Source organism: Parasteatoda tepidariorum, chromosome 3 (genome assembly GCF_043381705.1).
Source record: "Parasteatoda tepidariorum isolate YZ-2023 chromosome 3, CAS_Ptep_4.0, whole genome shotgun sequence".
Classification (NCBI taxonomy): domain Eukaryota; kingdom Metazoa; phylum Arthropoda; class Arachnida; order Araneae; family Theridiidae; genus Parasteatoda; species Parasteatoda tepidariorum.
In genome coordinates, this window is record NC_092206.1 from 37165475 (window position 1) to 37192981 (window position 27507).

At 27.5% G+C, this 27507-nt stretch overlaps 1 protein-coding gene across 3 annotated transcripts; it reads right to left on the minus strand.

Moving 5' to 3' along the window:
• On the minus strand, nt 1-27491 carry LOC107438307 (DNA-directed primase/polymerase protein). Of its 3 annotated transcripts, XM_016050566.3 has the most exons (16): nt 27297-27491; nt 26456-26516; nt 24757-24840; nt 24560-24638; nt 23564-23661; nt 18731-18777; nt 18210-18301; nt 18027-18100; nt 15175-15248; nt 14256-14402; nt 11915-12080; nt 7898-8001; nt 6610-6802; nt 5448-5530; nt 3376-3723; nt 1-887 (listed from the first exon to the last, which is right to left on the minus strand). In XM_016050566.3, exons 1-16 carry the CDS (start codon nt 27316-27318, stop codon nt 679-681), a joined length of 1881 nt encoding a protein of 626 aa, XP_015906052.2. In that variant the 5' UTR covers nt 27319-27491; the 3' UTR covers nt 1-678. The 3 variants fall into 3 exon arrangements, with proteins under 3 accessions (XP_015906052.2, XP_071034604.1, XP_071034605.1); XM_071178503.1 differs by lacking the exons at nt 24560-24638; nt 24757-24840 and having other exon boundaries at nt 27297-27370; XM_071178504.1 differs by lacking the exons at nt 24560-24638; nt 26456-26516; nt 27297-27491.
• Nucleotides 27492-27507: the final 16 nt, after the last annotated feature.

The following is a 27507-nucleotide window of genomic DNA, read 5'->3' on the forward strand; positions in this document are numbered from 1 at the left end:
TACTGATAACAAAAAAAATTTAATAATTTAAAGCATTTCAATTGTTTACAAAAGTTCCATAAAAGTTATAAAAATATGAATTATGTACAAATAAAAATATATTAATGTACAAATATATACTCTGATAACATGGGATTAAAACAAATCCATTTCAAATTCATAAATAAAAATAGTGGTATAATATCTCAACAATGATATTATATTAAAAATATAAAAGTGAAATTTTAAAATAAAACAAAAGTGAAAAACTTAAAAGTGAAATTTTCTAACAATAAGAATTCAAAACACAAACAATAGAAAAGATTTCATATACAGTAAAAGCTCCAAGTTACAAAGCTCAATCCAGGGGGCACACTATTCTATATTGTAACCTTAAAAATTACTGATAAAAACTTTATATTTGAAGAAGGATAATTAGAATAAACATAAACTTGCATAAAATTTATCATTGACACTAATGTTGTCATTTTTAAAAAACAGCTTCAATAAAAAAATTTAATTTAGTTTACAATGAAGCTGTGGTGACAGAATTGCATGATAGAGAAATTTCATGCAATATATTAAGTACATAAAATTGAATGGTATTATTTTCAGTCATTTAAAAACATATAATTGTGCTATGTTCTCATTCGGCTGAATATTAATTCCTATACTTTTCATCATAAATTGAATAAATATTTAAAATATGGTTTCTTCTGACATGATGTCTTCACAAGTAAATGAGCATTCTAACATCGCAGCTGCTTCAGCCGTTATGATTTCATCTTCATCAGAGGTTAAATCTGAATTTGAATTTTCCTTAGATAATTCATTTGTATCTTCATTAAAAAAATTTTCATCAATGGCGCTATTAAGATAGACATTGTTATTTTCCGGTGCTTTGGAATCTGAAAAAAAAGAAGCTTATTTAAAGTAAGTGAATGAAGTTTGAAGGGAGTTTATTTCTCAATTTTTATGAATGTCAAAAATTAGAAGTAAATTTGGTTCATTTAGTAAAAATCTTATAACATGGGTAGATATTTAGGGTGGGTTAACATAAGGTAGAAATAAAACTGAAACAGACATTTGTCTTCCATATTTGACTTCAAAAAACCTGCTTGTGAAAAAAAATATATAACAACAGAAGCTTGCCTCCCCCCTTAACCCCATGCATTACTATAAATTATGAGCGCTCGCATCGGAGATTTTAAAAACTCAGAGCATTTTATGAATTTTTTACGTCTTTGATATTCTGTGAAAGGGATACAGGGTGCAAATGCAAATGTATGCAATGGCAATTAATTTTATTTTTACTCTCCTGAAGTAGTTGTAGCTTTAAAGAAACTATTTGACATTCCCTTGGAGGGGATAGTATTATTTTAAAATAAACTCTTTTGAATACCATTACGGTTTTGTCGCAAAAGACAGTGAATTTTGCTGAGCAAGGAAATTATCTACAGGTGACACTGTAGTTAGACAAGTTATAAATTGTGGAACAATAAATATTCAATTTGCTAGTCTAAAAAATTTGCATTTTGAGTATTATTGAAAATTACGTTAAGTTGACACAAAGCGTTAAGAAACTTAATCACATATGCTAAAATAATTGAGACATTAAGAAAAGAGATCGCCCATCATATTTTAAGTCGTTAAGGAGACGATTGATTTAATCATGCTGAATTAGCACAAGAATTGGACATTTACATAACATCCAAAAATATATCACACAGAGAAACATCAAGTCATAAATATGCAGAAATTACATTTTCCTGAAGCCAATGCAGAAACTTACGGGGAAAAAACCTTAATGTACAGTTTACCCAATTTCTTGATAGACTATTAAATAAAGATAAACATTGCTACCTATGTGGAGATATTAAGCAAGTCTGAAACGGTAAAAAAAATCATACGTCGTGAGAGAAGAAATAAATTAATCCTCATCAGAGAAACCTATAAATAAATCTTTGTCCTGCAATGCTGCACATTGGTAGCTTATAGATTTTGATATTAAAATATTGAAGTTAAAATATTGAGAAAAGATGGAAAATAATAAAAAATAATGACAAGAGAAGAAAATTATTAAAAATATTTTTCAAAAGTATTTAAAAAAAATATTTTTTATACATTATTATTATATTTATATATATATTATTCATTATATTTTTATTACATTATACATACAATATATATTATTATTATTACAGTCGAACTCGTTAATAACGAGCACAAAGGGACCATAACATGTACTCATTAAATCCGAGTGCTCGTAATAAACGGGTCCTTAAGGCAGGCGTGCAACCAGAAGAGGGGGGGGAGGGTTTGGAGGTCAAATTATTGAGTTTACATAAAATTTAATTTATACTTACTTACTTAATTTAATTAAATACTTTTCTTATTTTAATGACAACTATCCCCCCCTCAACCAGCAAAAAATTTCTAGTTGCGCTACAGTCTTAAAGGAATTAAGCAATAAACAGAAAGAAAAATAAAGGAAAAGATTCTTACCAAAACATTTATTTTTTTCATTAATCTACATATTTAAAATAGTAGTTTGTCAGCTTACTTTGAAGTTTCAGTTCGCGGTTTTTTTTTTATTTTGCGCGCATTTCTTATCATTTTGAAAAAAAGATTGCAAGACAGAAAAATATTGCTCCCTAAAACCGGGTCTTGTTCGTTAAAAGCGACTTCTGTTCCATAGACTTAACATTGATCCAACCAAATATTCTCGTTTCCCTCGGTAAATCCGAGTTCTCGTTAAATCAGAGCTCGTTATAAACGAGTTCGACTGTGTATATATATATATATACCGTCAAACCCCGCTATAGTGAACTCTCGGTTATAGTGAACAAAATGTTCGTTCCCGTGCCTTGCTATACGCATATAATATTATTTTTTTTGTGGAAGTAGTGAACCAAAAGAAAAGAGGAAATTGGTTATTGTGAACTTTTTTGTCTTCGACTGATTTTTTCCTTCATTTTTTGGTAATTTTGTAATTTCTACATAAAATACATATACCGATTTTTAAAACCATCTATTGAGTGAAATGTACTATAAGCATTTTTTTGTTTTGTTTGCTTCTTCTATCTCAGTTTCCCATCCCTAAATTTTTTGTACGCAAGACAACGAGTAATAAAAAATGAAAATCAACATATTTTTTGTTACTACATATTGTTTAATCATTTTTGTATTTCTTTTTATTGGTGATTTATTTTAATAATGTGTTATAAAAGGGGGCAGTTCGGAAAAATTAGTTAAAATTGTTTGCAGTACTGATATAGTGAACTCCCGGTTATAATGAACCAAAACTTTGGTCCCTTGAAGGTTCACTATAACGGGGTTTGACTGTATATATATATATTGGAGAAACTTTTATTATACAAATAAGAGCAGACATACCAGTTCTTTCTGTCATATCATCACTTTCAAAATCATTTATTGAAGCATCATCAAAATTTATATCTTGTAATGAGTTTGAATCCTCCATAACATGTTGAACTGGTGCATAAGTTTCAGTGTTAACTGAATCCTCCTTAATAGCTGGATTTAACTGAGTGAAAGGGAAACTGTCTTCAAAAAACGAATCTTCAACCAATATATCATTGAAATTTTCAACTTTCCTATCTTCTTTCTTTTCACTATTCTCTGAATTTGATAATGTTTCAGTTTGTTCCGATTTTAATTGTGAAAAACATTCCACGTCAAAGAAGTCTTCAGGTAGATACAATGATAAAGGAAGTGATATAGCTAAAAAGAGATTTTTTTAAAAAAATGAAAGCTCTTAAAACTTATAGAAAAGAAGCTTAGATGATTTTTTTAAAAATAGATTATTATCTTATCAATACATAATTTTAAATATCAATTCATATTTTTGTACTTTTTTTTTAAACAACTTTTTTTCAGATAAAGCAACGTGAACAGTTTTCTCAATACTAATGAAATTGGAAGTGCATCACTAACTGAAAATAGGCATATTTAGCAAAAGTGTTACTGTATCTTAACCAATTAATTATTAACCACTCCTCCAGAAGCAGTTAATAAATCAGGTATTTTTCATAGCCGTGCTGTTTAATGAAAAAAAGTACTGTGGGTCATAAGTGGATATTTTAATTAGTTTATCACTAGTTGATGTGACAAATTAAAGCAGAGAATTACGTAAAATAAAACTTTAACTCAATAATAATAATCCCTTAAAATTAATTAAAATTTGTAGAAAAAAACATTAAGTTTTTGTTAAAGTTATGCATTTTATTTCAGTTTATAACTTATTATTCATAATCAATTAAAAAACTCTTGATATTAATTCAAAAAAGAATTCATAACATACGCTGTATTTCAAAAATCTCTTTTTTTAAAAGAAATACTAAATAAAAATTGCAATACAAACGACTTACTTTCAGGAATATTCATTTTATTTTACATTTTACTCTTAGATGTTTTAAGTATGTCTATAAACAAATCCCCTTTGGTGACCAGCTAGGTCAACTTTCAAAATTATCTTGTACAACATATAGACTTTGATGGTAACCAAGCCGAATGTACAGCACAATTGAATTTAAATATTCTAATTTTTTAACCCTTCTTTCAATTCTAACAACTTAATTAGTTTTAAATATTATATTACCAATTTTTTTTACCATCCGGCTGTTGCCCACATGGAAGTACTTTGATTATAATTTTAGCGACTTTTAAGAAATGCCCGCGATATTGTCAAAATTCTTTATGCATTTTAAATTTCAGCAAGAGTTTAAAATTCGACCAGCAGCCATTAAATCACCAAAAACCACGATATGTAGGGACATTTAAGCATGGTAGGCTGAGATATATAAAAATATTTTGATCTCTGTCGTGAGATAAAATAAAAAACTCATTCATTATGTGCTGCACTACTTTCTCCCACATATCTCTAATCATAACTTGAGTATCATTCAATACATATATGATTTTGCTTGGAAAAGGCAAGTTCCCTCACCAATAATTGTTATGTGGCAGTATAAGGCACCATAGCATCATTTATGTTTAAAATTTCTCCTCCATTTTTAGAAAAGGTAAAAAAAATTTTTTTTTTTTTAAACAATTTATTATTTCATAAACAAGTCTTTATTTCTATAAAAATGCAAAATTATTCTAAATAAATACTTGACATATAACTAACTATTCAACACTGCTTAAATTATTACTTAAGAAAAGACAATCTAACAAAATGAATCTTAAAAAATACTTAACGTATAATTAACATTTTTACACAACTTAAATTATTACTTATGACAACTTAACAAATTGCATAAGTATAGTGTGGCAAAGAATAGACAGAGAAATACCAGAGTTTATGGTGCCACATACAAGAAATATCCATATACATAATAATGAATAAAATGTTTTAAACATATGACTCAAAAATCATTAAAACCTTTAAGTGAAATTTAATTTACATATAAGTATTATACTATTGTATATAAATTATAACATACCGACTGATTTGTAATTTTCAGCTCGGCATTCAGGATCATGGCACTTTTGGTAATAGTGTTTTTTTCTTAAATCAACAATCAGCCTGAAACAAATAACAGTACAGTAGTGCAAGAAATAAATTGTGATCAATGATAAAATTTATGAAGCATGAGAAATAAATAGGAATTTTACAAGCTTAGAATTTTAATTTATACTTAAAATATAAATATGCATAATATAAACAAACACTGCTCTTTCTGTTTACAGAAAATTTTTCATCGTTGTGGAAAACGTTTTAATACTGCTCATCATTAAAAAATAATAATAAATTTTTCCTCACTCAATATTTTCCCCCGTTCTACCCTACACTCAATATAATTTTTTGTACTATTATATATAATAAAAAAAACAAGATTATTAAGTACAAAATAATTGAAAAGTGAATATTATAGTAGTATTTATTAAATGCTAGTACCGAAAAGTTTCTGAGTGACTTAGATTTTGGATATATAAAGAAAGTCAAGTATAAGGTAAAAGAGATAAGTTAATAACTAGTTATATATATTCAAAAAACTACTAAATTTAAAGAAATATAAGTTGGTATGCATAATAATCAACATAACGTTTTATAAAACATAAAACACCGAGAAAAAAATCAGTATTTTTGGAATAAATTTTGACAAAATTAGGTGACAATGAAAGGGTTGAAACTAATTGCAAGTGTCAAAAAATTGGTTGCAGAATATTTCTCAATTCAGATTTTGCAGTCACAGAAAGTTTTTCATCTTTATCTAAGTCTCATTAGTTATCAATTATGTATAAAATTAAATACATATAAAGTAGTAATATTTGATGCAAGACATAAGTTTTATTTCAAAATACACGATAAAACAAAATCTATCTTTTGAGACCTAAAACTATAAATTTCACAGTTAGCTCATGAATATTTATTAAAAAAAAGAGAAGAATAATAGCAAATTCTTCAATAAGTACTACATGTTTTTCTTAAAAAAATGTGAAGAATTTCTTCTCGCTAGTCAAAAAGAAAACAAATATTTCCCAAACTGCATATTTTCTTAAGATAGCCTTCTTATTTTAGATCATGCAGTTGATAATCTATTTTGATTAATTTCATAATATTAAAATAAAATACAGAGTTATGAAATTGAAAGAGATACTTACATTATATTATTACTTTTATGATGGCGACCAATATTAGAGCAATACCTGTAGTTTCCTATCTCATAAACTAAAATTTCTTCTTTTTCAATGTAAGACCATTTACGAATAAAACCTGTTATTCTATGATCATTTACTTGACTCAAAACAAAATCATCAATTTCAGGGAAAGGAGATGGGCCATTGTTTGATAATCCTAAAAATTCACAAATATCATAAAATAACAGAAAAATAACACAGTAGACATTATTTTTGAAAATATAAAAAAAAAAAAATTATAACTATGTAGGAAAAAATTGGTAAAAAGTTTAAATTTTTTATAATTTAAAAAAAAAAAGAAGAGAGAAATTTATTTACCATATTCACAAAGTTTCTCCTTGTTTTTTACCTGATGGTACTCAAGTCTTTTCAAAACATCAGTTACACACTTTAAATTGTGGTGTATCTTAATTTCTAACTTATTGGTATCAATTGATTATACATAATCAATTCATGCCAGTAAGTTAAAAATAAAATAAAAACGAGAGATAAAATCCACACACTATTTTTATATAATAATTAACAAAATTTTAGCCAGGCAAATCTTATCAGTGCCATTCAATACTAGAAATCAAATACCATAGCCAAAAGTCGTAAATTTATGCCTAAATTTTTTTTATTTATATTCAATGTTATTTTAGCCACAAAATACTGTTCTAAGATCCTAATATAAACTTTAAAATCATAAATGGTTTTTAGTTCCCATGTATCGTAGAAATTATTAAGAAATAGTTTAACTATCAATTTTAACTTAATGAATAATTTCAGATAAAAGGTTTTATCAAATAAATTTAGATAAGTATATTGTATAACTTATTTGGAAAGATATTTATATGCGGAAATATTCATTGGAATACATCAAAAATGATCTAGAAAACAAATACAGAAAAAATACACTTCTTAATTTCTTCCTTATTTTTATTACAATTTTTTAAATTTTACACTAAGATTTTAACTAAGTTATCAAAAACACTTAGATCTATATAACAAAATAATAAGTATAATGATCCAGTGCGGGCTAGCAGCCCACTGAGCTTCAGATTAATTGGTACCAACTTATCTTAAAAGTAAAAGTGGCTTGGGTGCAAATATTGACCACCATTATGTTGTTGGTTATGAAATTGTGGAGTCTTAAACTCTCTGGACCACTGCAGGCTGTTGTAAAAATGGTTTTTTTAAGCATTATAATCAAAGCACAGTCAAAATCTATGCAGTTTGCATTTGCACTTTAAAAGTCAAAATTTATATTTACCAAAATTACTGCTTCGAGATTTAAATGAAAGGCCTTCTCTTGAAGAAGCTTCCATCATGAAACTATCTGAACTGGACAAAACTCGTAAATTCTGTACGTTTTTCCTGAAAAGTAAAATAATAAAAACATGTTTTTTGCCTATTTAAAAGAAAAAAATGCCAGTTTTGTGATTACAATAACAATTTTTAAAACATTAACAAGGAAAGAAACTGAACAAAGCTCCATGCTAGTAAAGTTGAAAATATAGAAGATAATGTTTTTCTTTGTTTGACTTGAGAGAATTATCATGTTTAAGATTAATGAAACTAATCCTTTTACTTCATTTAGTTTTTTTTCTTCTTAAAAAAAATTAAAGATTATTTCAAAAATTTAATCATCATATTTTAATATTTGATTCATATTTCTGAAATTTGCATTTCTGTATTATGGATATACATAACTAAAAAATAAAAATTTGGTGAATTATTTAAAAAGAGCTCTATACTCTGAATAAATATTGAATGTGCTACATTCATGTTACAATTCAGACTTAAATAGGCTTAACATTAAAAACGTTACTATCATAATACTTACAAAACAAGGTAATTTAGTCTGAGGATATGGTAATGACAGTTACAGATATTTTTATTTGGGATATGACAGAGATGAGTTTGGTAAAAAACAAAAAAGTTAAAAATAGAAATCTAAAAATCATGTGTAAAAAACACATTTTAATGGTAAAAATACCTGAAGTCTGAGCAAGAAAAAAGTGTGTGTGTGAATCATATATCCATAAAATATCATTAACGCTTTAATAAAAAAATGTCAAAGCACAAATTTTTGTTCAACTTGCTTGAATCTTGATGAGTGTTTTTTAAACCGGTGAATATGAATTATGACGAGATTTTTAAATCACATAAATAAGAGTTTTGATGAGCAATTTTTAAATTCTATAAACACAAATCCCAGAATAAGATTTTTAAATCACTTGAATATAAGTCACGATGTGTGATTTTAAATTGCATGAATATGAATTGCAATGTGAAATCTTAAAATCGCATGAATACAGAACAAGATGAGCAATTTTAAATCACGTGAATATGGATTGCAATGTGTGATTTTAAATCCTGTAATTTAGATTTGTGTTTATATAGATAAGAAAAAGCATTTCAAATTAATCTTTTTTGAGGGAGTTTAAAAAAGTACTTTTTTTGAAGAAAAAAAACAAACAGAACATTTAATTTTATTAAATTGATGAAAAGATGGAATTCTCCCCAAAAGCAGAAAAATTCCCCTCTGATATGGGGAAATTCAAATCAATGACAAAGGTCTTTAAGAAGTATTGAACAAAGAAAACAAAACAATTTCATACATCAAGACCATTTTTTGAAATATCTTAAAAATCTAGCATAATTTGTCATTTCTAAAGAATATTTCTGATTTGATTATCCATTTCATTGTTACTCTAGCTTTGAAAGAAAAGTATGAAAATGCNTATATATATATATATATAACTGCCAACATGGGTAGGAAAAAAATCCAGTCGATTTTATGAAATAATATAACTTTCATGTTAATTGTTGCATAAAGTACTAAATATTTTATGCATAGGGAATTTTAGGGATTTTTATAGTCATCAAAATAGAAAAACAGCAATATTTTCCAGCTATGATGGACATGAAGTGTTATGTATTATGTTTACTGATAATTTTGAACACCAATAAGCATTTAATTTATCAAAGATAGTTAAAATATTTTTAAATTAGTTTAAAAAGGGAGCTGTGAATAAAAATAAACTGAACATATTAGGACAAAAAATTTTTTAAACTAGTTTCTATAAATGAGGCTTATTTTAATATTCAAGTAAGCAATAATCAAAAATTCTATTTCAATAGGCATTTTTTAGGAAGCTTACACAATTTTGGAGAATTTTCTAAAATGTACAAGAACCAGAATTTTTATCAAACCAGTAGACCAGGAGAAACTGGAAAAAATCCAGTAGAGTTGCTGGCTATGTATCTATGTATTGTTTGAAATATTGTAACTTAATATGAAACTAATCTGAAGAATATTTCAGATTCCACGCCAAAAAATACTGTATTTCATATTAATACTACCAAAAATTATAAAATAAGATTTATAAATTAAATGTGAAAATGAACAAAGTCAAACATTAACTTTTAGAGTATATTTTAAAACAAGGAGAGCAAGTTTCTTCCATAGTGGGAAAAAAACATGGTAAAAACCACACAGAGAGAAATAAATGTTGTTTTCTGCGATCTAGTTTGAATGATAGCATTAATTTCCAAGCAATTTAATAAAACAATCTTGAATGTGTGATAACTAGAAAGCAACAATTGAAAAAAAAAAAAATAATAAATTTATCGCATTTCTTAAAAATAATTGTAATCCATCAGTATTTTTCTCAAATGAGTTTTGCGAAACCTTATTTGATAACTATATAAATAACTGTTAAGATATCATAATCAAATTTTATAAATGCTACTAAATTAATAAACCAAATACTAAATATATTACAAATCACATTTTGAACTCATAATTGCAAGTACAGTGAAACCTTCAGAAGAGATCCCCTTAATTTATGACCACGTTTGGAAGGCACAAAATTTTTCCCATAAGCTTGGTATTGAAGAATACTTTTAGGAGAGACAATCAAAACCTCAAACATCTCCACCAAATGATGAAAAGGTCATGTATGGAAACATAAGAAAAAAATATTAACAAAACAAATAGGTAGATCAAAATGAATTCAAATATTTGTGTAGGGCTCCTATTTGGAGAACTCTTTCTGACAATCTCTATAATAACTTTATGTAAGTGCACAAAAGACGATGTTATCAATGATTTATTTATAGAGTTGCAAGTTAAATTAGAAAAAGCTTTTTTTAGATAATGTTAAAAATCTCAAGCAAATAAACGTCTTCTCATCTTTTAAAGCCTCTCATCGTTCGGCCTGGCTACTGACAACACATGTGCCATCTGTGGTGGAGCAGGAACAGTGTGGCACTATGCGAGGGTTGGCGAACCTTTATACACCAACGTGCCATTTTTTCTAAAAAATTGTTTAATGAGGTCATAGACGTGCCGCCAAATAATTTTGACCTCGTGATTATTGTGAAAATAATAATAACAAATACTATCAACTCAAAACTCTTTATTTACATTGAAAAAAATTCTTTTTGCAATGTCTCAGTTATACGCGCAATTCAACTTAAAGTAGCATCAGTGTTCTGTTGTTGCAAATTAGATGATAAATAACTTATATTAGGTTGTAAGATGTTAGTTTCAGCAGGACTGTTAATTTTTTTTTGATAGTTATTTATTGTTAGCTTGTTTTTCATGGTTATTAATTGTTCTTTTACAATTAATTGTCAATTTTTTTATTAATAATGGTTTATTATTTTGTTTGTTTTTTGATAATTATTATTTAATTGTTACATATGCTTCATAGTGTAATAACATTTGGGTATTGATAATTCATAGAGCAATAACAATTGTGATCGGTAGCGTGCCCAAAATATTTTTTCGCGTGCCATTGGTTCGCCATCCCTGCACTATGCAATAGAATGTCTGCTTACCACATCCTACCACTTTAAACAACCAAAGCTAGAATTCCTCATAGCCTGAAAGAGATTTATCAATAAGAATCCAAAGTTGAAATAGAAGGCAACAAACCTAATTAATTTTCTCAAAGAATACGAGGAAATTCTGATGTAATTTTCATGAAAAAATTATAAAACTACGTAATGGTGAGCACCAACCATTACTTAGCTTGAACAATTAGCCCTCAATACTTTCTAATCAAAATACCCTAACTAGAAAAATCTTTTCTTTTTTTTTGCATTATTTCTTTAAATTTTATATTTGTTATTTTTTCTTCTACTTTTTCTCTTTTTTCTATCTGTCATGTCTTCCAGCCTTAACCATTAACCGATATATGCCCTTTTAAGGCACAGTGTTAAGTGGTGTGTGTGATTGATAAAGTACTTAAATATTAAAGTTTACAAAAAACAATACCTGAAATATGTAACAAGGGAATCACAGAACATTAGTTCCTCAAACTCTCTTCGTGTTACATCTTTAGCTGGCACATACTGATTATATTTTGATACCACTAAAGGAGCCCTTTTGCCAAGCTTTGTGGACAAGAATAATCGAAAATTTCGATTTTTTGTATAGACACCTACAAATAAAATACACTCTTACTTTTAAAAATAAAATGAGTTATTTTATTTCGGCAGTTTATTAGAGGTAGTTAAAGAGAGTTTAAAAAAAATGGTAAACAAATTTATATATTTCTTAACGCAACACAGGATTAGGCCATAAAAATACTATTAGTTGGCTAATAATTACTTTTCAGTGCTACATTTTGATATTGAGTTTTAAGATTAACAAATTCCACGTACATCCACATCTCACTTGTTACGCTTTAATTTATGAGTTACAAATTGAGTTTCATATTCTCACAACTTAAAAAGAGTAATTGTGAACCCCATGTCAACAGTGTTGTTGTTGTTGAGTATAGAAAATCATAACATGGGTTTTCAAAAAATTTGAATAAAGTTACAAACAATGTTTACCTTTTTTGTTTGAAGGTAGAAAACAGAAAGGAATGTATAATCATATGTTAAATAATAAGAAATTTGCTATATTTATAAACATCAAATACATTTTATGATTTTGATATCTTTGAAACATAAATTTAAAATGCTATAAAAATCTAATTAAAAGTTTAGCAAATTCATTTTAACCAAATATTTTTTATGAGCACAAAAGACATAGGTTTAAAAAAAATATAGCATTTTAAACTAAGCTTCATTAAGATTTCATTCATCTTTGTAATAACATTAAACAAATATAATTTTATAAACATAATTATCCATATAAACTCATTATGAAACAGAAAATATATGATACAAAATAGTACATATTACACTATTACATGTGAAATAGATAAAGAGGTAAAACTATTAAGTCATGAAATTAAAAGAGTTGAGAGATATTTTGGAAGTATATGGAAGACGAAAAAAAAATCAGAGAAATGATGAAGTATATAGGAAGAAAAAATGGAATACTCAAAGGGAATAGTTGGGCTTTGAATTATTAAGCAATGAAGTTAAAATGATTGAGAAATATTAATGAAGTATACACATCTTACTTTACGGTAACAGAAGAGCTTTGAACTATTAAATGGATAAGAAATATTGATAAAGTATATATAGATCTTACATTATGAGAATATATGGCTTTGAATCATTACACTACGAAATTAAAATGGTGTAGAAATATTAACAAAATATATAGATTTTACTTTAAGGAAGCAGGTTGGCTTTGAACTATTAAGCTATAAAACTAACATGCATGAGAAATATTTATGAAATGTATAGATATTACTTTATGGGAACTGATGGGCTTTGAATGAGAGAAAAAATAAATACCTTATTTTAAACTATAGAACAGTAATCTATATCTTTTTTTTTTAATTTCACATCACTCAAGGATTTTTGTTATTTATTTGATTAATAGAATAACTTAATCAGCACATATCACTCATTATAGAGCCAAAATATAAATTAAAATTTTCAATAATTTGTTGACTTTTTATTATTTCACAACTAGTTTTCATTTTGATTAATTTATACGATTTCAGCAAATCTGAGCAGAAATTTATCACAATTTATAACTAGAACAACTCTGTGCTAGTAAAATTGTATTTTCTACTCCATGACACTTTAATATTCTATATTCTACTGAGTTAAAAATGAAGGTATCATATGACTATGACATATTTTCATAATATGAGAAAGCCTTTTCGACAATTTTAATACACAAAAAATAAAAAATACAATTTTTGATTTTAAAACAATAATTTCTACTTTTTCTTTTCAGAAAGTAGAAAACAAAAATTTGTCTTCATTAAAAGTGAAACATCAGCCAGTAAAATAAGAAAATGCAAATAATCATATTAATTCAAAAATGAACAAACAAAAACATGATAAAAATAATTAGCGAGTCCAATCAAAATTATTAATTCTAAAAATAAGTAAAAAAGGAAAAAACAGAGAAATGTGGAAATGTATTCAAAAATTACCATTTGAAAAGTATGAAAGTAATTTTATGACAAAATGAAAAGACTTTTATCTTAATATAATTATACAGAATCTCACATACTTATATGCAATCAACTAAATAATTCCTTTTATGCATTGGTTTGTATAAAATAAATACTGAAATTTCACTTTTAATAGCAACTAATACCATTTAATGGTAAGTAATAGGTGAGAAAGGTAATTATTGCACAATATAATTGTTATCACAAAATAAAAATAATCATAATATTAAAAAAAAATTAAATTACTTGAATCCCAGAAAAATGATTTCTTTTCATCTGCCTTCAGAATAATTAGTGATTTCAATTGACTACTCGATGGCCATAATTGATCAGAATCGGCACTGCTTGCTATTTTGGATATTATTTTGTGAGACAAAGATGACACAAAAGAACCTACAATTAGAAAATTCAAATTAAAAGTTTACAATATTTTTAAAGAGAAAAATGAAAAATTTGTAATAGTGTAAGGTAATAAATATTTCATAGTTGCGAATAATCAAAAAAAAGAAAAGAACAAGGAACTACTGTGGACAGTGAAATAACAAAAAAAAAAAAAAAAAAAAAAAAAAAAAAAAAAAAAAAAAAAAANAAAAAAAAAAAAAACAACAAAAAAAAAGCCTTTCTTTACCCTTTAAAAATTCCAAGTGATAAAAGCTGTAACTAAGAATTAAATAAAAATTTAATAAAGCAAAACAAGAAATCAATTTATTATCCAAATAGTACTTTCCATCAGAACTCGAATTATCTTATAAAATCATAAATAATTAATTAATTGATCAAATTAAAATTACAAATGATAAGTGTTCATGATGACAAGGAAAATGTTATATTGGACACAATTTTGAACACAGTTGACATTCAAGAAAATATTTTAAACCCCTAAATTGGAAAATTTTTAAGGATTTTAATTATTTGATATAATGCAAAATAATATTGATTCTTTCCACTGTAATAATTTTTGTCTATTACTGTCTATTTTTGTCTTATTATATGCAACTAGAACAATAGAAATCATTTGACAAAATAAATTTAATATAATATAAATTACATAAATGCATTTCATGCATAACAATTTAATTAACACATAAAAAAAATCCATTCAAAGTGATCAAATGTGTAAAGAAAGTTGTGAGAAATTATTAGGAGAGTGAATAGTTGAACAAACCTGCAATAACATTGTTTTGAAAAACTGCACCAGGTGTTTGCACAATCAAGTGAGAGCTAAACTTAGTATCAGTGCTAAAAATAAATAAATAAGTAAAAAAATGGGACAAACGAAAAGTAAAATAAACATATTAAATTACTGAAATGCAAACAAATTTATTTATTATTACGCCTTAAATACAGAAATTTTCATTTAACTTTCTTCAACCTTTCTAAATATATTTTTAAAATTGGTTAAATGTATTAAATTTGATAAAAATTCAGTTATTTCCGACACTTTCATTCATAGGCTGTTGAATTTGAGGAATTCATTCTTTCTCAATTTGGTAAACCAGTTTATTCAACAAGAAGAAAAGAAAACTGATTTTTTTTCTTCGTTTAAGAGTAGGATTCTTGAAAAGTTAAATCCTTTTCCAAGATAAAGTAAATTGTATTATATATTATGTTTTACAACTAAATAAATAAAACACAGAAAATGCAATTCAACCTTATAGCTTAACCCATTTAAACTTAAGCCACAGTTTAAAAATCGGGCCACAAAAATTGTTAGCATGTTCCATGTCAAAAAATATCAACAATTCTTAAAATTTTAAACACAGAAATCAGAGTTTGGTTTCTGTAGCAAGGGAATATTGATTTCTCATTTTTTTGATGTATAGTAAATTAAGAAAAAATAGCGGCAGAGGTTTCAAAAAGGCAACTTTGTCATTTACTATTAAATCTCATTGTGCCCCTGGAAAACTAGAAAAAAAAACTACATTTAACCCCCAAACATTGGAAACTTTGCACGAAAGTGAGCAGGCGATCTCAAATTTGTATAATGTCTATTATTATATATATATATCATATTTTAAACAGACACATCACCAAACTTTAAACAAAATGTATAGAAACGAATGATTACTAAGTCAAAGGTCATTGAGTACGCCTATCTACTATCAAGCAAGTTTTTTCCTAAATCTGGGCTCAAATTTTTTAGTGGTTCTTTGACTTTGTTACATTAAATGTTAAACCATCTGTTTCTATACATTTTGTTTTAAGTTTGGTAATGTATTTGTTTTAAATTTAATATATGTATAATATAGTATATATAATATCTTACATTAGACGCATACTAGAAATTCAAGTTTGCTTGTCTACTTTCACGTAACTTTTCCCCAAAATCTGGGCTCAAAATGGAGTTTTTCCCTCCAAGGTAGTGGGGAATGTGGCATTCAATGATTTTGTAACAATTTGTTTCTTTACGATTTGTTTTAAGTTTGGTAATGTATTTGTTTTAAAAATAATATAATATATACATAGAATAGTCCATACAATATATAACATTACACATGTATTAAAGTTCGAGATCGTCTGTCTACTTTCACGCATGGTTTCCACAAAATCTGGGCTCAAAATGCATTTTTTTTCCAAGTTTTTTGGGGGAGGTGGCACTTGATGACATTTAACATTTGATTTTAAACCTTTTTAAAATATTCAAGTCTCAATAAAATGTCCCTATTTAAATGTCTAAATTTAACACTGACAAACGTTTGGAAACACTTTTGGCGCACTGTTTATTTTAGGGGATTGGGCAGAAATTGATTTACATCATCTCAAATTCTGCCAAAATTATAAACAAATAATAATATCTTGTTTCGTAATATCTAAAAACTTAAGTTTATAAAAAATCTTCTACAATGTTTACATTTTTTTTTAAATTGATGAAAATACAGTCCTTGTCAAAAGTCTGAGCACACCTCTGGTTTTCCAGAAATTTCAGAATGCACAGAACCAATCCAAAATTAGGTTCATTGGTCTTGTTTTCAAAATAAATGACATTATTAATGTAAGGAAACAAAAAGACATAATTTGCCTTCATACAGAATAATTGATTCATCAAGAACCCTTTTACATAATAAGAGCTCCTTTTGAGGCATTTGTTAGACCAATTTACTAATTTAATATTACTATTTATATTACTGCACACTATAATTTTCAAAATTGAATAAAAACTTTAAAAATTTTATTGCTAACTGAAGAAAATCAACTTCATGAAAAATCTTCAATTCAATACAAAGAATTTTTATCATAAGCACTTTTTATTTCACACTTTCATATCTCTCCAGTATTTTTTCTATATTTATAAATCATGAATAATTTGTGAAAATTTAAAATTGATAAAAACTATTATCAAAACAACTGAATTTCTGTTAAATTAAATGATCTAACATTGTAAGATTATTTATACTTTACATTCTGTAATGTTTGAAATAATTTTATTCATAAAGTTATAGGTCATATATTTAAATTTACTCTTTATATTAGATCATTAAATTTAGCACAGTTTAAGAAGAGTAATTTAAGAAGAAGTAAGATATATTTCTAGTATTGAATAAGAAAATTTCCAAGATATCCAGATAATATATAAAATTGATATCAGGAAGAAACTCTTTAGATATCAATTTTATGTGCTGGATATCTGTGAAAGTTACGTATATCTGTCAAATGTCTCCGGGATATGTAGATGTCATAATATCCAAATATCCAATAGACATAACACAGTTACAACCCCTGGATAACTGACAGATATTTCATCGATATTAAGATATCCTGGAGATCCCTGATGGATTTGGGAATGTAAACCTTTTTTTGTATAAGAGATATCTCAGTGATATTTGTTGTTGTGTAAGTAGCAGCTCAAGTAAGTGTTTTTTTGTTTTTGTTTTTTTTAATAAGATCAGTGAGACTAAATTCTTCATAATATAGTTTTGGATTATCTGTTTGGAAATTTTTTGAAAAACATGGTAGTGTTCACTCGTTTGATAAGTATGGTATATTTCATAAAATAAAATTTAAAAAAATGAGTTTTACCTAGCGTCAAGCCATAAGAAGTTTGATTCCTGTAGATGTATACCATGAACATTCGACATTTCTGCAGTGACACACTAAAAAGCGAAGCTGATAATATAAAAAACTATTTAAATAAATACAATTTTCTTTGAAATGATCAGAAAAAAATATCTACTTAATATATTTGTTAATTAAATAGTATACCTGGATAAAAAGTTTTGTCATATCATTGCCATCTTTCGCTGGATTTAAAATTTTGTTAAATTCTAAATCAAAGTAAAGCTTACAAGGAAAATCTGAATGAAAAAAAATGGTTTTAGGGATCATATTTTTAAAAAATTGCATAGTTCATTACAATGAGCATTAAATTTTAGAAAATTTATCAATATATGTTAATAAGTGCATTAAATTAATGAAATAAAATATAAATATATTTTAATGTTATTAAAATTTTTATCAAAAATGTTTAGTAAAATTCATTCATATTGATACATAAACAATCATATACATAAATACATAACATGCTTAGCATTGACATTGATACATAAACATTGCTTAAACATTCATACTGATAAGTGGCATTTTATGAGAATTTTTACATTCAAGATTGTTAAAACTAATTTATAAAGTCAAAAATAAAACTCAAATGTTTAAAGTATAAAAAAAAAAAAAAAAATAAAAATCCATTATAACATTAAACTAAGAAAACTATTTAAATAACTTACTCTCTCTGATAACTTCATAAGTACATCGCTCATCAGATGGTCGAGACCTATTTCAAAGTTAGAAGTCTAATTACTTTAATGAAACAAGTACTTCAAAACTGAAGAATTTAAAAATCAAAACTTTTACATAATATATGATTAAAAGCATATACGACGATAACTAATATGGAAAATAAAGCCATGCATATAAAAAATATAGAACATGTAAGAAAACTTAAAGTGTGTGGGGAAGGGGCATCAGTAATTTAGGTAATCCTCGATTTTTTACAAGTACCCCATCAAATATATAAACTAAGAAAATATTTTTAAAAAAAAAAACACTTTCTTTTTATTTAGCACTACAATTTTATTAGAAAGTTGGGAATTAGTACTGAAGAGCCAAAAGCCACATGATAGCAGTATCTCAAAAAGCAGATGATGGTAGCATCATGTAAGGAAGGTATAATTAAACATTATATTCATCAGAACCTTAAGTACAGTAGTCTAGCAATTTGTGTGAAACAATAATTAAAGTAATCACATTGGTCTGTCAGAAGTTATCAGACTTTGAAAACAAAAGGACAGATCATGATAAATGGGATATCAGATATTGTTATAAAAATCAACATTCCTTAATCTTCAACAGTGTAAGTTAAACTCTTAAACATTTTCTATGCTGGGCCATCATTTTGAAAATCTATACAGTAATGCACAACAGAATAATAAGTTGTTTTTTTATTAAAACACGGTAATTATAACTTGGAGAGAAAATTACTGTTCGTTGTTTTCCAATATTATTTAAAATTCTTGATAAGAATATTTTATTAATATTAATTTATCTTAGTTTGACTTCTTTTAATTCTCAGTACTTTTTTATCCTCAATCAACTTTATCCTAAGTTAAATAGCCCCTTTTAAGCAAACCAAAGTATCTATAGTTTAACAAACATTGGCTTAATTTTCAGTATCTTTCCCTTTATCAACTTTTCCTTAAGCCAAGATAACATTTCATTGCAAATTAAAGTTAATTGATCCAAATTTCATTTGCTCCTTTTTTTTTTTTTTGCAAATAAAATTAATCTTTCTTCTTAGAAATTTTGCATTTATTTTATTGATAATTTTCATACATTGTTCTTGACATTATTTTGAATTTAAAGTGTAAAATTATTCTGAATTGCAATGTTATTTTAAAATCAATACTTGTTCAATTACTCGTATGGGCTTACAGACATAATTTTATAGTTTTCAATGGGTTGGATTTGAGCATACAATTTTTAAAATAATAGATAATTTAGCATGTTTTATTTGTTAACCCTGTGGCAGAATTTTTTCTGGCTTTCTGCGACAAACCTAACTAGAACCAATATCTTTCTGCAAGATATTTTTATCGTTATAAATGTATGTGTAATGAATTTATAATAATAGATGAAATTCGTGTTTATAAAATAAGTCTACATGCATAGAATAAAACTGTGTAGATTTTTTTTTCTTAATTTCATAATATAAGTTTACATTTCTTAATAAGTTTAAATTGTTTAAGTATAAATTTGCATAATCTTCGATAATAACGAAAAGTTATAAATGTATAGATCTGCAGACAAAAATGCTTACTAGTAAAGATTACCCAGAACCTGTAATAAGACAGAACTTATAGAAATAGCTAAGAATGGACAAAAAGATTAAATTTATAAAACAAGATAACTGAATTTGAAGTATCAGTTTAAAACAGTATGATTTAATGTTTCACTATAGTAGTTATATCAGGTACAGAAACAAATCAGGTGAAAAAATTAATATTGAAGTTGAGTAATCAAAATAATAAAATAGTATTGACTATAACCGAATTCTAAAAGCAAAAAAATTAAAGCAATGTTTGTTTCAATTTTTTCTACATCTAATTAATTTTATCTAATTAATTAGATGCGATTAATATTGTACTGACTTATTGAAAGATTTTTTTTTNAGAAAGTTCTGTGAAGAGGTAAATTCTATCTCTGAAGGAGCTAGACTCCAGAGAATCCTTAGAAGGGATGAACCCATAATGGTTGGCACCTTAAAGGATGAGGATGGCAACTTTGCTACCACTGGAAAAGAGATAATGGAAGTTATGGCCAAAACTCACTTTCCAGGAGCCATTGATATGGATAGCAATGAAGGACAGCATTTCATTGGATCTGTAAAAAGAATACAAAGAAATCAATGGACCTATGCTAAGAACGTTATCAATCAAAACAATGTCAGGTGGGCTATCTCCACCTTCAAACCACTTAAAAGCCCTGGACCTGATGGAATCATTCCTGTAATGATCCAAAAGGCAGGAGATCCTATCATCCCTGTGTTAACCAGAATTTACAGAGCCAGTCTGGCACTGGGACATATTCCAAAGCTATGGCAAAAGACCAGGATTGTTTACATTCCTAAACCTGGCAAAAGTAACTATGACCAGGCTAAGTCTTTCAGACCAATTAGCTTATCTTCATTCTTTCTCAAAATTATGGAGAAAATTATTGATAGGCATATTAGGGATTACCTGGGTAGCAATAACCCCTTGCATAATCTACAGTTTGCCTACCAACCTGGTAAATCTACAGAGACAGCCTTACACAAGCTAGTATCTAAGATTGAAGACACCCTGGAGAGAAAGGAAATTGCATTGGCCACCTTCCTAGATATTCAGGGTGCTTTTGATAATACCTCTCACCCATCCATCCTTAATGCCTTAAGGGAAACAGGGATAGACCAAACTTTATGTTTATGGATTAAGTCCCTACTTATGGATAGAGCCATTCAAATGAATATCTTCAACGAGACATTAGAAAAGAAAACAACCAGAGGCTGTCCACAAGGAGGTGTACTATCACCATTACTTTGGAATCTGGTTGTAAATAGCCTAATCAAACATCTAAATAATACAGGCTACTATACCCAGGGATATGCGGATGACATTGTCATACTCATCCTTGGCAAAGATTTTCACATAACTTGCCAACTTATGCAAAACGCTCTAAGTTATGTAAGCAAATGGTGCAGGGAGAGGAATCTGGACATAAATCCACAGAAGACCAATCTAGTACCATTCACTCGTAAAATAAAAAGGGAAGGCTTTTTTATCCCAAAACTTTTTAACGTTGAAATCAATATTGCCTCTGAGGTGAAATTTTTAGGCTTAATTCTTGACCAAAAACTCACCTGGAATAAACATGTTGATTACAAAATCAATCAAGCAAAAAAATGCATAATGATGTGCAGACGCATGCTTGGTAAAAACTGGGGATTACAACCAAAAATGATGTTTTGGATGTACACAGCAATTGTCAGGCCTGCTTTCACATATGCTTCAGTGATATGGTGGTGTAAAGTGGAACAGAAAACTGTGAAGGATAAGCTGGGAAGTCTGCAAAGACTGGCCTGCTTGTGTATCACAGGTGCAATGTCCACGGCCCCTACCAGAGCACTTGAGGCAATTCTGGACCTGACTCCTTTAGATATCTTCATGTGCAGCTCTGCCAGAATGACTGCATATAGAATGAAATTGCAATATCAATGGTATGACAAGCCCTCTTCTGGAGGTCATACCAGTATTACTAAGAAAATTTACCATCCAACTCTCCTTATGCCTTCTGACTGCATGGAGAGAAAGTACGTGTTTGAAAGACCATTTGAAGTAGTTTTTCCTACCAGAGAAGAATGGGATAACAACACGATCGATACAAAAAATGATGATCTAATCTGGTATACCGATGGATCAAAGAAAGGTAACCTCTCAGGACTGGGTGTCTGTGGCTTGTCACCAAGATTCAACCTTTTTGAAGGTCTTGGGGAGTATGCTACTGTCTTTCAGGCGGAGGTACTTGCTATTGTAAACTGTCTGCAGATAAATATTAAGAAAGGCTACCATGGTAAGCGGATTCTTATTTTCAGCGACAGTCAAGCAGCCTTGATGGCTCTTTACTCATTTCAAGTAAAATCAAAAATTGTTCTGGAATGCAAGAATCTCCTAATAGAACTGGCAAAAAGGAATAAAATCATTCTTATTTGGGTACCAGGGCATATGGGAATTGATGGTAATGAAAGAGCTGATGAACTCGCAAAACAGGGATCCTCTTTCAATCCAATAGGAACGGAACCCTTCTGTGGAATCAATATGAAGACTACAAAGAAGGCTGTCCTAAAATGGGAAAAACAGGAGATGAACAAAGTTTGGCGCAATTCTCCTGGACAAAAACATGCTAAAAGCATGATCAGCAGCCCTTCTGCAAAAATTGCTTCTGAAATTCTTAGGCTCCCAAGATTGAAGATTCAAACAATTGTAGGCTTCATCACTGGGCATTATCATTTCAGGAAACATCTACATAGATTGGGACTTTTCGAACAAGAACCAATATGTCGGAAATGCCGTGAAGAGGTAGAATCAGCACATCACATCCTATACGAATGTGATGCCCTCGCCCTTACGCGCCTCACTACCTTAGGCAATCCATATCCTAAAGAGCTTCACCTTAATTCCATTAAGGGACTGTCAGACTATATTAATAAAGTAGGCGACCCGAGACAATGGAACTAGGAAAAATTGGGCTTGGAGTATGGTACAAAATGCAACATGTGCAGAGGTGCCACATATCTGACAAGCTCAAGCAAGAAGAAGAAGAAGATGGGTTTATAGACATAATTTTATTGTTTTCAATGGGTTGGAACTGTAAATACAATTTTTAAAATAATAGATAATTCAGTTTGCTTTATTTGTAAAATGGTTGATTTAGGAATAAAATATATAAAAGATGAATTATGAAATAACTATAAAAAAGCAATTAATAAATTAACAATTCTGAAATTTTTTTTCCAAAGAATAACTTACTTATAATTTAACCACAAATGATATGGATGAGTAACAAGAAATAATCTCTGACCAGTATGATCTGCATTACGTTCTTCAAAAGAAAAAATCATACAATCCTGTAACAACAAATAAAATATTTAAACATTTTTTTTTCAATTAAATTTTAAATTATTTCAGTTTGATAACATCAAACTGCTTTCAAGTAATTCATAATACAAGGCGCAAGGAATGAATATTATTATTCCTTAAATTTTTATTTTAAAATGTATATTTTTCCAGTCTGTTGATATTCTCTTTTTTAATATAAAAATTAATTTAAAAAAATGAAAACAATACCATGAATTAGGTTACTTTGCCAACAAAGCAAAGATGATTTAGACTGGTCACAAATTTTGAGTTGAGCTTTCCTTTGAAACCTTTACCCATTTTCTAAAAACAAAAGTTTGGATGGCAAAGAACAGTTTATTCATTGGCTTTACCAGGGCTCACAACACATTGTGGTAAAAAAAAGGTTAGATTAACCAGTAAAGCCATTTGTCTCTAAAAATAGAACTTGAGGAAAACCAATTTTTGTTATTAGGCAACTTATATTTATGAACCACAGTAAGTGATATAGTCAGTCTTTCTTTTCCATAAAAATATTAAAAAATCAGTTAAACACAATTTATATAAAAACAGAACCCTATTAACAACAAAATTTTATTATAAATTTTATTAATATTTAATTTATTTCTTAAATTAATATTTTACTTTAAAAGTACAAGTATCATGGTTTGTCTTTTTTAAGTTGGAATTTTCAAAACCAAAACAAGTCTGGAATGTCAAAAAAATAAGATAGCATGATTTCATAAAATTATTCTAATTACCGAAATTCAGCTTGTTTTGTGTTACAATGGTAAAAAAAATAGGAAATTATGGGTAAGAATAAAAAATTAACTGATCATAAGAATGAATAAACTAATCATAAAATGAATGAAAATTAATTTATTCAACTAATAGTAATAAAAAAATTACTTTTGTGCCAGAATCAGCAAAAGAAGCAGCCAAACTTAAACGTTTAAAAACTTTCCATGAAGTAGATGGCCCCTCTAATCTACAAAATGCAAAAATTTATGATTTTACCAAAATAACACTAAAAAGAATGTAGTAATAAAAATAATCTAACGATATGTTAAAATAAAAATACAGAGTGATACTAAAAAAAATTTCACCTAGATTTAAAGACTGATGGAATGGGTTTAGATTGCAATTCCCTATGAATCTTTCGCAAATGTAAAATGGATTCACTCCAGTTCCTAAAGGATTAAAAATAAAGCCTGTAAGTTTATTTTATATGGATAACTATTGCTCGGCCAGACATGTAAATAATATCATAAAATGTCACTTAAGAGACTTTACTGTTTTTAAAACTTAGATAAATTTACCTAAACTAGTAACATCATAAGTTAAATGATGATGCAAAATTATTAAGCTTACAAGACCTAAGTAATTATATTGCCTGAATGTTCAGAACACATATCAGACATTCACTTGCTTATAGTGCTTAATAATATTGATTATACCACTTCATTGTTATAAGAATTCTCTGCATTTACACCATCAATGTTTATTCTAGCTTAAAATACTTCTTTGTCAATAACATTTTGATGGATAGATTAATAATAGGTACAATTATAAGTTTTATTAATATGCATTCAAAAGTTTTATTTAGGTATTATCCTATAGACTAACATGCCCAGCAGGCCATGTAAAAAATAATAGAGATTTTTTGAACCCAAGATGTTTACACAAGTTAGGCAAGCACAGATAATTAGAAGTACTGTACATACTTTTGATTATACGTTCATAAATGAGGAGTTCTGTAAATTATACAGTCCTTCCTTACTTTCAAAGGAGCACCTTAGAAATTAAAAAATTTAATGCAGAACACTAAATTTTATCTTGCAGCTATAACCTTTATTTAGCTAAAGTTAATTGAATGCCAAATAGCATTAACAATGAAAGGTTGTTTGGCTCTAAGCATGAAGAGAAATAGATTTCACTGATTATATAAAATTCACACTGCGAATCATATCCATGCAATTAAAATAAATAAATAATGTACTCGGATCAATACTTTTAATAAAACATTGATAATATTCTGTGGATAAATGCTTCCTACATCTACATATATTTTTTTTCTTGCTCAAATTTCAGATATGTTTTCAATTATTTAAAAAGTGTTTTTGTAAATAACATTTTTGGATTTCTATTTTCAGCTTCTTTTTCTGGTAATTTTCCAAACTCATCCCTTCATTATGAATTAATATAGAGTTTGATAAAAATTAAACATTTTCCAAAAAATTGCACCAAAATGAGGTGGCGACGAAAGGACTGAAACTAGTTACAAGAGTAAATCAATGCATGCAGAAAGTTTTTTAATTGAAATTTTCTGTTTGCAGAAAGTTTTTTATTTTATCTAAGTGTGCTTCACCGTAAAAGAGCAAAAACTCATAAAATATAAAAAAAATTTCCCACTTTTTTTTAAAATTTAAAACATGTCCTTAGATTTTTACATAGCACTGGGAAATGTTTTAGAGAGCACAGTTAGAAAATCTATCTAGAGATATGATGTAGTTACCTATAATTATAAACCTTCCACAAACTAGGCAAATCAAAAAATTTACACATATTTATAAAGATCAGTTTTCACTCATTTAGATTTAGAAATAACAAACATTTTGATTTAAAAAAAAATCTGAATTCCTTTCACTCAATATGAGCAGTGGTGCAAGTGGCAAAACATGGTTTTGGAGCATCTTTGGAGCAACAAAACGAAAATTCCATAAGCAATTCCACAAAAAATGTAAAATTTCACTGAAAAATATTGTTTTCTGCAACAATGCAGAGTTATAAATTCAATATGGTTACCGTCTAGAGGCATGAAGTGTAGGTCCATAAAACTGTTTTGCTATGAAATCATCAGTCACATCTAAAGGGTAAAAGAATATATGCTCTTAAAAAAAGATTTATATCACAGAAGAAACAATAATGAACTAAGACAATGAAAAAGAGAAATATAGATATTAAACATGTAAATTCAAGTAATTTTATGAAGTCTACTGTAACATATAATGTACTATATTTCTTACACCCGCACAGCTTAATAGGGAAATTTCTGTATCATGATTTGTAGCTCCAACTACAACCACTAAGACACCAAGTGGATTTTAAACCAACAAATTTCTTTAAAGAAGTACACAGAGGTTTGCTGGGGATTTTTTTCTCTTTAGTTCCTCAAGGAGCCACTGCCCAGAAGTTGCCAAGGCTTGGCAATTATTCTGCAGCAAATTACGATGCAGAAATCTACCCTGCATTAATTTCAATTTATAGGTAAATGCAGTGAAACTGCACATTAAGCATTACTTAAGTAGAACATTAAATTAGTAATTTATACTGACTTATTTGTTAGCGGTTTTAAGCTGGGCCCTTTACTTGGAGCTTTTACAATGTATGAAATCTTCAATTTTCTTATTAATTTTATCGCAATTTCTTATATATTAGAAAATCCCACTTGTAATTCAATTTTCTGTTTTCAGTAAGAACATAAAATAGTGACAAAATAAGAGGGGCACATTATTGCAAACTTTTACCATAGAATGAACTAATTTAAATGAAAATCAAATTTTTTTTGTGAAACATCGTAAGTAACTAAACATAAATTCATTTTATTTACACATATAATCTTTAAATATCTTCAGTTTATTCTTACTTGAGTCATCGAAATGCTCCATTAATACGATTGAAAATAAAGTATAAAATCACGTTTAAAGAGTGTAATAAAATATATGATAAATAAAAAAGAAGAATATCTCCCGCTAAGATTTAAATTTTTGAATTGCAGAATTAGAGAGCAATAACAAACAAAAATGACGAAATGTTAACCCTACACGCTACAAACGCAGTTAACTTTAATGATACCT